The 13,074-nt window shown below is 43.3% G+C and overlaps 1 protein-coding gene across 1 annotated transcript in view; it reads right to left on the minus strand.

Annotated features, from left to right (window-relative positions):
* The window catches only part of CPA6 (carboxypeptidase A6), a 134,836-nt gene that overhangs the window by 43,227 nt on the left and 78,535 nt on the right, over positions 1-13,074 (minus strand). The window contains exons 4-6 of the mRNA XM_090040115.1: positions 9,381-9,495; positions 6,793-6,894; positions 4,909-5,013 (exon numbers count right to left, since the gene is read on the minus strand). Coding sequence (XP_089896241.1) covers positions 4,909-5,013; positions 6,793-6,894; positions 9,381-9,495 — 322 coding nt within the window. The remainder of the gene's footprint in view (positions 1-4,908; positions 5,014-6,792; positions 6,895-9,380; positions 9,496-13,074) is intronic.

Raw genomic sequence — 13,074 nt, forward strand, 5'->3', positions numbered from 1 at the left:
TTTTCTTGTTCCAGTTATTGTTATTCCTTTTAAAAGGGAGAAGGGGAATAGGGTGAGAACAAATGAGAGCCAAGGGAAAGGCTGATAAAGATATAAACATCCTTTTACTCTAAATGAATCCTGAACTGCACAGTTTTATGAAAAAAAAATGTTTTAACGTATTTTTGCAAATCTCTCTCTCTCTCTCTCTCTGAATTCCTAACAACCTGTCATGTGACTGCTGTGATTCACTTGACAGACCAAAATTACACTTTTACAATTAAACTGTTCTAGTCCTGTTACAAGGTTCACGCTGAGCGCTTGCATGCCCATGCACCCATCAGTATTCCCTTAAAAACATCCGTTTCATAAAAGACCCCCAGTTTCCTCCCTCTTCCCCCCCAACCCCTGCAATCTCCCTTCTGTTTGTCCAGTCGTTTTACTTGTATTCATCGTTGTCATCCTCCTTGTTGTTCTCTTCGGAGGGCTTGCCTCTAAAAAGTCTATGCCAATCCCATCTCTTCCATATGAGGTCTGCCATCTCTTTCCCATTGTCTTCTTCTGTCTTCCTGCAGTACCAATACATTTTACTCAGTCCCATTTTAATACAGTCCTTGACTGTGAGGTCTGTGTGCCTGCTAATGAGCAAGTTCTTGGTCTTCCACAGGGCGTATCTGAGGCAGGAAGTGAATTGGTCAAAGTGGACTGTTGTGGTCCCTTGCTGTTTAGTCCAGTGCCTGTAGAGAATCACTTTTCTGAACAGGCGATGAATAGCAGGGAGATTGGCTCTTAGCGGCCTGGGAGTGGGGGGGTGACAGCTGGTGCTCCCCCTGAGATTGTGGGGGTGCCAAGAGAAGCGCCGGTGGCACTCCAGGGTTTCCTGCCAGCACTTCCATTGGAGGGCTCCCCAGTTGGCGATGGGTGACTGCCTCCTGCCCATACTGCTCTGGTCAGGGTTCTGAAACCTGGCACCAGCAGGAAGAACGTGTCCACTTTCTTCCACACCTCTCTGGCATATGGGCAATCCCAGAAGAGGTGGTCAATTGTTTTTGCCTGCTGCCAGCGGGATTGCCTCAGGTAGTTGGATGAACCTCTCTGCCCTGCACTGTTTCTCCATGCCTGCATGAGGAGTGCCCAGTGGGATGCCTGCCAGTTCAAATCTCTGTGCTCCTTCTGCAGGTCCTTATGGAAGATTCATTCCCACACGGCCTGGCAGCTGTCACCAGGTAGTAAGTCCATGGCTGATACGATGTCTCTTGCCCTTACCACTTCCCGTATCTTGTGGTGGTTCACCAGGGTCACTGAGGCCATGTTGTGCAGTTTGTATTTGTTCCAGAAATGTTTCAGGACCTTGTAGAAACATGGGGACTCCATATTTCTCCAAAAATGTTAAATAACAACCAGCAAGTTGATAATATCCTCTTCTTCCTGGTGTGAGCTTTAACGGATACCTCATGATGTTTTCTAGCTACAAATGTGTTTAGTTCAAAGTACTAAATTGCACTTTGGCACTGAAGGGAGTTATTTAGTTTCTATACACTCCTTCTTTCCTTGGTTCAAGGCCAACTTCATACCTAGTTCTGTAAATTGCTCTGCATATGCAAATACTTATACCAGCATAGGGTTGTATTAGGATACCTGTATTAGAGTTCAACATTAACTTGTGTAATCAGCACTTGCATTTGACTGCCTGAGTTAGCTTAGCCCAAGTATAAGCAGACATGCTGAAGACCCGTATCCAAGTTACTATGCCTTCACTGGTGCCAGGCTCACCCTATGCATTGCTAAGACTTCTGGGAGCATATCCCATAGCTGACTGTGCCTACAGATTACAGTATCAGATAAGTCAAGCAGACTTAGGCATCATTAAATTCAAGGGACATTTTTGTGTGGGGGATTTAGAGGCAGCATCCAAGAGCCCAAGTTAACTCTACAATTAAGATGTACATTCTTATGTGGATAATTTGAGTGTGATTTGGCAGTGTGGTTGTTCCAAAGTAGGTTATTCTTGGGCTCAGTTTGTGGTGCTGATCACCACATACTACAGTATGCACATATCTTGAGGTCAAAAGGATTATGAATAGGCATACAGGTTTGCCTTTAGGTGGCGTCTTTAGCACCAGACCCTTAGCACAGGTCCTGTGCTACTGAACTCTATGCCACTTTCCTTAGGATCCTACACTGTGGGCACATTTACACATGCAATTAATGTGACTGAATATACTCTGGCTCAATTTGAACTGAAGTAAACTTATCCTGACATCACCCTCTACATATGTGTTTAAGACCAGTAATTTACTGTGCTGCCAGATACCAGTTGTATCTGACAGGACTATCAGGCAATGCAGTAAATTAATGTATTCCATCCTTATTGCTGTGCACATATAGACTGTGACACTTTACTTGAGCAGCCAATTAGTCTGCTGTGCAGTGAAGTGTCTCATGTAGATGTGTCCTGTAGGATCAAATGGGGGCATGGAAGAAGAGAATGCGGAGAAAGGAAGGAAAAGCATACTTAAAGGAAAAAGCTTGCAAATAAAGCTTGAAAAGCAGTTTAGGATAGTTTGTGCACAAAATATGCCATACAAAATAGCAAAAGTTACTCTGTGTGTATATGGAAAGAGTAAGGTGGAGGGGGGAATTATTTCATTTCTATAAATTGTCTTGCTCCAATGCAAGCTTTATTTGTAGGTCAGATCTCTTGGGGCTCAAACAAAAACCTGCTGACTAAAGGGAAATGACAATATTCTGCAAAATTCTCAGATATCTGAACTGGGCTTAAAAAGGGAAAAAAACCTAAATGGTGACTTGAACTATAACACTGAATGAAATGCAGAATTCTAATAGGTTTCCTACCCATGCCTCTTTCTTTGAAAGATGAGAAAAGGAGCCAAAATGGGTGTGTGAGTGTGTATGTGACATCTAGACCCTAGTTATATCAAAGGTTAAGGCAAGGGTGGGCAATTGTTTTGGCTAGAGGGCTGCTTAATGAATTTTGGTGAGCTTTTGAGGGCTGCAAGGGTAGCCCTGCTCCTTCACAGGTGTCCTGCTCCCTGGTCACCACCTTGGAACTGGAAGTTCTGTCCCTAACCCCTGAACTTTTCCACCAGAAGTCCCTCTTCTTGTCCCCAGAAGTACTCCATTTGTGGGGAGGGGGAAGGGTTACCATCTTGGAGTGGGAAAAAAAGCCAAATCATATGCTGAAAATCAAACTGATTTTTGTCCTGATTTATATGCGTTTGCATAGTGTATATAGAAGTGACCGCATAAAAAATAAAATCTTACTTGTGTATGTTGTGTGTGGGGTGTGTATGAGGGCATGTGTATATGTGTGTGGGAGTGGGGTTTATGAGGAGGTGTGGGGAGTGTGTGCGTGTGTGTGTGGGGGGAGGGTTTCATAGTTTCATAGTTTCTAGGGTCGGAAGGGGCCTGAGTAGATCATCTAGTCCGACCCCCTGCCATGGCAGGAAAGAGTACAGTGTGGTTGTGGAGGGGTATGGCTCTATGTGTGGGGGAAGGTGTGGGTGTCTCCTCTCATGTGTCCCCCCATGATGTACAGCCCCCACCGCCAGCAGCAGCAAACAGCTGGCCCTTGGGGAGCTCATGGCTCGTGCAGGTGGAGCTCCCCGGTGGCTTACATCTCCAGCCACTTCCAGGAGCTTCACATGGCAGGAAAGCTGGGCCGACCCACTTCCATTGCATAGGGCTCCCTGTGTCTCACATGTAGCTCCTGGGACCCAGCCAGAGCTGCATGCCATGTGGGGGGAGCCCCATGCAATGCACCCAGTGGCCTGGACCCACTCCCTGCCATCACATGCTGTTCCTGGGAATCTGCTGGGAAGCAGGGAGTGGGGCTGAGCTAGCCTGACTACATCACGCAGGGCTCCTCACCAATTCCACTGCAGTCCTGGGAACTGTACATGGTGGCAAGGAGTGGGGAAGGCCATTGGCTCACTGTGTGGGGCTTCCCCGCCAGTGGCATGCAAGTCCTGGTTGCTGCACATGAGCTGGGCCGACCCAAGTTCCATGCTCCTGCCACCTCGCTGGACATGGGCCCCGGGCTCCGCACCCCCACTCAGCTGCAGCTTCTCCCCCTGCTGGTGCTTCCCTACCTGCTGCCTAGAGCACTGCAGCAGGGACATGAGGAGGACTTGGGGAAGCTGAGCAGTTCTCCTGGCAGTGGCAGCAGTGGCTCTGCCTGGAAGCTGTGTGCTGGCTGGGGCTGGGGCCAGGGCTCTCTTCCCACAAGGGCCAAGCAGGATTGGGTGGGGCTGCCCCAGCTGGAGTGGGAGGGGCTTTGGCATCATGCAAGTGCAGCAGCGGCAACTGTGAGCTGGGTGATATACAATTAATTGGTGGGCACCCACTTGTGAGCCAGATGAAATTGTCTGGCAGGCCAGGTCTGTACTTTGCCTGGCCCTGGGTTAACAGAACAATAATCTAGTTGGGATGGAGTCAAGGAGACATTAATTAACCACTGCATTTTCAGAGAACCCCCAAGTTGACTATTTTGGCTCAAATTCTTCTCTCTGTTTCACTTTCTCCAACAGTTGCACAAATGACAGATAGTATCTTTCCTAGTGTAAGTTATAAAGACAAAGTTTTTATCAGACTACTCTACAACCATTAGTGTTATCGTCAACTTACCTGGACTATTACTAGAATTTCAGTTCTTGCTTTCTGGGATTTCTAAATAGATTCCCAATTCAAGTCTCTGCCAGTATGTCTGACACGTCAGTATCTTGTGTCTGGCTATCACAATTGGAAACTAGCCTTTTTAGTAAAAATGCTTTGAAATCTAGAGATGAAAAATGCAATGCAAGAGCCAGATGGCATTATTATTATTAATAAGATCAATTATAATCTGTGTGCAGTCTATAAGGAATTGAAAGAGTTTGCTAAAGCAAAAGTATCATATTAAAAACTTACTTCTTTCACAAACCACTGGCAAAAGGCAGGGCCAATCCATTCTCTTGCATGAATTCCACAGTCTATCCAGACAGCTCTCTTGTAACGCCGTGATCTTTTACCTAACTAAAAAGTGTAGATATTCACAGTAACTACAGCAGATCTTTGCTTCATGACACTTGTAGGCAGACTAGGATCTGTCCTTCAGCAAGGGAAATTTTAGGTTGGAGATGAGCAGGAACTTTCTGACTATGAGGGTGGTCAAGCATTGGAAAAGACTACCTAGAGAAACAATGGAATCTCCATCCTTGGAAGTTTTCAAGAGCAGGTTAGACAGGCTGACCTGGTTTAGCTCTTAATGTTTAAGGCCCAGATCATGTTTTAGCTCTTAATTTCATCTGCACAAGGTGGGGAAGAGGAGGATGCACTAACCATTTAGCTCCATAGCTTAAGTGGTTAGAGCACTTGCCCAGGGAGTTGGAGATGTCTCCCTCCTTGTGGGCAACTTACCAAACCATTTACTGGTCTAAAGCAGAAGTGGCATCACCATGACTTGCTGTCAAAACAGTCATTAATCCCGTTTCTTCTCCGACTAAAGTTTCAGGACTTATGTGAGACTTTTTGTGGCATTTATATGCTTCCCCAACCGGATTATGATGACAACAAGAGCATGTATGGGCTTGGAGGGCTAATGGTCATATTGGATTGCTTATAAGCATCTGCATTAGGACAACTTCTAGTAGGAGTATGTGAGTTAGGGTCTAAAACCTGTGTAAGTAATGTTTGGTAGATAGACTAGGATCTGGGCCTTAGATGCTTAAATACTATTTAGATTGACTCTTAGTAAGAAAGGACAGCCAGAAATTAACCTGGGCCTTAATAAGCAAGGACAGCCAGAAATGAATGCTGTTTGTGAACTATAATAGAATGTATACTATTTGTACATTTATTCAAGGGACATGGCTCAGTTTTGGTAAGGCCAAGGTAGGTAACTGGTAAACTCAGACCTGTCAACTTCTTTTATTGTAAAGGAAAGAAAGCCCTTAACTAATACTGGAGCAGGGTCAGGAAAATTTATGATCTGAGAATAATAAAACTTCCCTGAAAGAAATATATGATATGAAAACAAATTTAAAGAAATTAACGATAACAGATGAAAGGAAAACATATAGCTTAAAAGTAAAAAGCTTTCCTCTGTAAGTCCTGTCTAATTTGTGAATATTTCATTCTGGTCTTTCTTCATCAATAGACCAACAAGAACCATGTGTGGCACAATATCCTGAAGGGGTCATGAGTTTCGTGTGGTCCATTTTCCTCTTTAGGGTAATCACTCTAGAAGTCTGTTAGAAACACAGGACTTGCTTAAATCCTGCTCATTTTACTTGCATAAGTAATCCATGGGTTATAATAAGTAACCTGAATACAATTTGGGGAAATACTTCAAGTTTTATATTGTTAGTAGCCAAATTCTTATTTCATGGTTCATTAAGGGCCGAATGCTGAGAGGTGTTGAGGAGATATGGCTATTAAGCATTTCTCAGATAAATGGTATGTGAAATAAATATAAGATTTATATAAGTACCACAGGAGACATGACTAGGAGCAATGGCCTCAAGCTTCATCAGAAGAAGTTTAGGTTGGAGATCAGAGGAACCTTCTGGCTATGAGCATGGTCAAGCACTGGAAAAGACTACCTAGAGAAACTATGAACTTTCCATCCCTGGAAGTTTTCAAGAGCAGGTTAGACAGGCTGAGATGGTTTAGTTAGAGATGATCCTGCCTTGTGCAGGGGGTGGGACTAGATAATTTTGTAAAGTTCCTTCTAGCCCTACTTTTGTATGATCCCAAGTGTTTGACATTGAATGTAGGTGGTCCTTGATTACTTAAACCATACAATCATTTTACCTTGAGCACAAACAGTTGTCTCCCTTCATATGATTTTCCAATGGAGAACATGTGGATGAGATCCGAGTGAGTTTTGTTCAGTTGATACATCCAATTTTGGATCTGGAAATATAGAAATAAAATTGCTGCCTCAGTTGTTTGCTTTTAATGAAAAGAGAATGAAGAGTAAAGGAAACCTTGTGATGGGTCCCATTTTATTTCTTTTGTCTTGGTCTGTCATTCAGACTGTAAGGGGGGAAGAGGTGTCACTATCTTTTTTGTTACATGTTGTCTGCACAGTGCTTATCATGCCTTGATACTTCACTGGGATTCCTAGGTGCTAATATAAAATAACTGCTGAGCCCTCAGTGTGTGTTTTGATATTCTTGATATATGTCTTTGATATGTGCTGTCTCTGCTCTCTGAATGCTCCAGATCTTTTCCTTTTCCCAGCTTGTTGTTTCAGTTATTTCTTTCTAACCTCTGCTAGTCCTACTTTGTCCTTATTACAGCACAGTGGGTGCATCTACACATGCCCCTATGGCGCTGTTGTTACTGCGCCATCATTTAGTACCTCCTTTAGGAACGCATGGTTATTTTTAACCACTATGTTGCTGTAGTGATGCACTGTAATGTTCAGGTTTGTGCCAGTTGCCGCTATGTTGCTATAGTGTCTCATGTAGATGCACCCAGTGACTTCTAGCTGCCTCCTGAAGAATTCAGAGGATGGTGAGTCTAATTGGCCATTCTCTGAAGACAGTGGGGGGTAAATGTAGAAAGGATGCTACTGAATCCTTCCCATAGACATACAGAAAAGGTGCTTATGTTGAAACGAAAGAAAGAACTCACTGACACTTTGTGTTACTTGCTTTGAGATTATTAGATGCCACAATCAAACTTCAGGAAGTATAGATCCCTGTAAATTCAAGCCAGTGTTCCTGTTTCTAAAGCAAACTGAAGCAAGTAGTTTTCACAGAATTCTAACAAATTACATACTGACAATAACATGTATTGAACAGATGCATAGATTGTCTAAAAGGCAATTGTTTGTCTTCCTTCCCTGTGAAAAATGTTTTGAAGTCAGCTGCTGCAGAAGTTCTGCACACAATACAATGAAGAAAGAAAGGCAACAACATCAGGCAAAAAGTGTTACAGTAATTTAAAAAGTCAACTTTCTGAAGAAAACAACCCAAAAGTTTAAAAATATTGGACATGCTGTTAAATCAATACTAGGCCAAAACTGCCTTTGACTTCAGTGAGTTTCATCAACATGTTAACAAAGTTGTTCCCTACAGGAAGAAATTTAGGCTAGGTACAGATATTACACAAAAACTGGTATAAGTGGTCAGAACCTGGTCTATACCTGTAACAGAACAGATGGTCAGTGCACATAGACTAGTTTAATAATGGCAGAACCTGTTCTAAAATAGACCTGGACTAATGTAGTATCAGGTTTAATCAGTTTAAATTAAACCAGTCTATTGAACTTCTGCACCAGATCCCCTCCCAACTCAAATAGGTTGCTGTCTTCTGGCATCTCAGGCTCCTTTGCAGGCCCCCACTAACTGCTCCTCATAGGACAGGCAGGCTAGCCTTGGGCAGCCTGTGCTCCTCTGCTCTGGCTGAGTGCAGAGCTGGCCATGCCTCCAGACTGTCACAGAACTGAGGCAGTAAAGCCTGTGCTCCCCAACCCTGTGTCCTGCCTGCACCTGTCAGCCAGGGGAGGAGGCAGCGGGGAGAGAATGGAACCCTCTGCCCCGCCTCCCTCTGAGCTGGAGTCTGCACAACTGGGGGGGAGGAGGCTGTGTGGTAGGGACTTTCCCCTAGCTGCCTCTGCCTGGCTGCCTGGGCCACCACTTGGATAATCTCAGCTGCCCTTGGCAGTATCTGGCTTGCTGAGAGGTGTGTGGAAACGCCCCATGCCTTCTGGCCTCAGCCAGTGCAAGCATTTACCTGTCTTCCCCAACCCAAGTGTTCATTATAGGCTGATTCCATTCACTCCTAATCCAATTTACATAGTTTAGAACCCCACATAGATGGGATCAACTTTGCCTTGGGCGTTTTGAATGTCTGTACTTAGCCTTAATACAATCAGTACCTGCTCTTTTCTCTGTGAGCCATCTTATGTCAATGGGAATTAGTCACCTGAAATCTTGCAAGATTAGGCATTTTATAATGGAACACTTTTCTTTTAAATCTTTGAATTCTGAAATTCACATGCAAAATTTTCATTACATGACTGAATCATTGGAACTGCTCACATAGGGAAAGTTAGCTAGGTGTTTAAGTCTTATGCCAAAATAATTTAAACTAAGGTCACTTTGAAAAGTACTTTGTTGAAAAAAAACCCACCCCAAACTGCTAAGGATGATGATACTTTTAAGGGTGCATCATCTAACCTTGAAAGTAAATACTCTAGACATTGATTTAAAAAAAAGTCAGGAATCTATTCTCTTTTTCATTTTTCTGTTTAAAAAAAGAGGAAAACTTGCTGGAGAGGACTATGCATATGTAATTTGCATTAGCATCTCCATGTGCCAGGGTAGGAACACAGACATCAGTGAGACTATAGATAAGATATGAGACACACCATCTTAATTTCTACCTACTTCTTTTAGTGAGTGATACACTTCATAGTTGTATCCTGGCATAGATCTACGATTCCGAGATGACCTCAATCCAGTTTGTTTTTCTATTGCTTGCTGTAGATCAGATACGAGAATCCTGGGTAAAAAAAGAAAGCAACATGAATAAACAGCCTGGCAATGCAAAATAACAAACACATTTTAAAAGAAGTAAAATCAGGCTGATGTTAAATTATTCCTTTTTTTGCTTTAATGATATCATGTTGCAGGCTTATAATACATGCTGTCAACTAATAACCTCAATTGTTTTGAAACATAGTGTTTAAAAAATGCAGGCAGCTTCTTAACAGTAAAATAAATAGAATAGTATAAACAACTTAACCAGTGTGAAGAGTCATTTTGATTTGTTTATGTGTAGCTACATTTTGTTTATATGGATACATTTGTAGTCTAGTTTGAGGTTTATACATAATCAAAGTTCTCTTGGGCTTGACTGTAAAACAGCTTGAAACATATCTGGAAAATCTGGAAAACAATTAAAGAACAAAAAAACAGAACAAAAAGACCAGATGTTTGGAATAGTAATATGTCATCTAAAGCAAACAATGTTATGTAAAAACTACCCTTGAATTATCACATATAGATTTTAGTATGAAAATGTTACCGTGCAGCCTGTAACTTAAAAATTACCTTGCAAAAATATGAACCAAATATTACTCAGTGTGATGTAAATTTATGGTGCACTTCATACTAGCACTCATTCACTGTGGGAATGCTAATGCGTAGGCAAGAAGCTTTTCTATGCTTGTATCAGGACTAAACAATAACAGGAAAAGAGAAGTTCATTATAGGCTGATTTCATATAGCAAGTACTCTAAATACTGTGTCACTTTACTGCGTAATTAGTGTACCAATGTATGTATTAAAGTAAAAGTTAGCCATATTTTTCAAATAAACATAATACATATAAAATTTATAATAAATATAATTACTTCCCAAAATATTTATTTAAATAAAATTGTATCTGAAGACTGATGTGGTGGGGTGCTAAATGTTCTCTTTACTTTCACAGTGATCACGTATTGTGTTTACTTACTGTTTCTCAAGGCCCTGTAACTTTAGCTGCATTCAGACCTCAGAAACTGAAGAATCAGCCTAGACAATGCAGGGGCAAGAGCCTCTGGATGATGGATTCTGGTACACAGCTTGTTTTCATGGCCGTCTTAGTACCACATAAACAATCCAGGTAAACAAAGACCAGATATGCTTATATATTTTAGGAGAATAGTAAATCCCAGCCGTTGCAAGGTTACTCAACATTTCCCATAATAAGGCCCTCTTTCCCCTTAGCTAACCTTTAATTCAGTGATTCTCAGTGAAAGTGCTGTGTGGTGCCACTCAATATTTGCACTGTGATGTGTGCAAACACTTACATGTGATACACAAGATGAACCCAGATCTTTCAAATCGGAATCCCTAGTATCAAAAACATCCTGACTCTGGTCATCTGGAGTTCCTTGCAACAGAAGAATTACTCAATTTCCATAGTCAAAACTGAGTGAAAGCTATGAGCTGCTGTTTCCGGGGAGGGGGAGGGGAGGAAGGGGCCTTGATATTTAATAAGGGGTACCTTGAGTTTAAAATAGTTGAGAACCACTGCAGTTTATAAATATACGTATTAGCTGCAACAGAGAGCCTGGGGCTCTCTGTTCCTTTAAGACAGAAGTAGACCAGCGAGGGAACACTGCAGGCCAGGCAGGGTGCAGCAGCTGTGGTCACTGTGGCATTGGGGCAATGAGGCCAATTTATCAGGCACTTGCGGGCAGCCCAGGGTATTCTGCTGACCAGGAGGGGCATGGCCCTGGGAGGCATATAAGCCTTGAGTTAGAAAGTTAGTTTAGCCCTGCCAGCTGCAGGGGTAGGAGCTCCTGCCCGGGAGAGTTACCAGGGGATGCTAGACTGACTGCTGTTCCGCCTGTGGCACCCCAATGAAGCTCAGGGAGCTCGTGAGGGCCAGGAGGTATGCTGGCACAAAAAGTGAGGGAAGGTTTTCCCTTTTAAAGGGGAAGAGGGCTGCTTCTCTTTGTGTGTGGATGTCGGTGGGCCTGGAGGGGACTGTTTAGGTTATAGCCCAGGGGCTTAGTGTTTGTGTTGAAGCTGTACACTGGCAGTTTGGGTTGGGACTATAAGGGGCAGTGTACAAAGGTCCCATTAATGCCTGTGGGGCATACGATCGCCTTGAGCCCTGCCATGGGCAGGCTCAATGCTCAAGCAAGGGTTGAGCCCAAAGGCAGCAGACCGTGAGGCCACAGAGCCACAAAGGGGCCAGAGGCCCAATGCCTAAAAGGGCTAGACCAGAGTTGGTGCCCCAAAGGTAGGTCTGACACAGTGGACCTGGGCTAGAATGCCTAGCTAAGTGGAAAGGGGTGGCAGCTGAGGAGGATGAAGCCCCAGCAAGTGAAGAGCATGGCAGTAATGTCCACGAGGTTTGCAGTATGGTGTAGGGGAGGAATGGAGTTGCACAATTAGCCCTGAAAGCTGTAGATGCCCTGTAGTGGTACAGTTGTAGAGAGGCCCAGCGAGGGGCCTGGAAATTGTGAGGCCCAATGTGAGGCTTGGAAATAGTGTAGTGGGACCAGAAGGGTCCAGTGGCCCAGTGAGGGGCCTGGGAATAGTGTAGTAGAGACCAGTAGGGTGTTGGGGAACCCCAGTGGGGGTCTAGTTGGACTGGGGCCCATGTGAAGACCCATGGGCAGCCTCCCTTTAGTCTTATTCCATCAAGGCATGGCAGGTAAGACAGAAGGGAAGGCATCCTAGAGGGATAGTGGGGCATGGTGGGGAGCTACCAGGAGGCAACACAGCTGCTCCTGAGACCCCAATGTGCTACACAGGCATCTTCATCCAGCTTTGGGTTTGCGTGTGTTTAAAATACTTCAAGTAAAATGATGAAGCTGGGTTTTTTTAAAGATTTAAGGTTGGATGAAATATATTGTTCTGCCACATTAAAAAAGTCTGACATACTTTTTTTTGAAGAGTTCTAGAACCCCAATGCTGTGAAGCATAGACTTACATTTTAGCAGAGAAAATGAGAAAAACCAAATAGCTGCTTGCTAAGCGAGTATTGACTACCCTATGAACTAAGCATGGTACTGGCTATGTGGGAGGAAATAATAATATGTAAGTATAGACTATATCATAATGCATAACATAAGAAGGCCAAATTAAGGTAACCTTAATTCTGACCTTTCTAAACATTTTCTAAATGTTTTAGTGCTTCACAACATTAATAATATACTTTTAAAGGTAGTTGCTGAGACCCAAGAATAGCAGCAGGTTTGTGAATGCAATGCTCTGTATATTTCAACTCCAAGGAATAAGAAACCAAGGGGTTAAGTTTGGGCAGAGTAATGCTAATTTCAAAACTCAAAGTAATGTGGTGTAATTTGCTTATTGGGTGAACCTGAGTTTGGGTGGTAACCTTTCATGATAATTTCTAACACCTTTTAATCCCATAGGGTAACAGCTATAGGGCAAGATTGTAATTGGTTCTAAAGCCAACAGATTAGCATAAGATAAGGCATAAAGGAACATGTATGTCAAGTGACCAGTTAGAAGGATGGGACAGAAGGACCATCGCTGTACCAAGCCTGAACCCCGGACTCCCAGTGTCAGCGAGGACCAGATCCTGACGAAGGGACCTTCCCGGTGACCCCTCAGA

Source organism: Crocodylus siamensis, chromosome 3, assembly GCF_052110815.1.
Source record: "Crocodylus siamensis isolate JL-2025a chromosome 3, ASM5211081v1, whole genome shotgun sequence".
NCBI classification, from domain to species: Eukaryota; Metazoa; Chordata; order Crocodylia; family Crocodylidae; genus Crocodylus; species Crocodylus siamensis.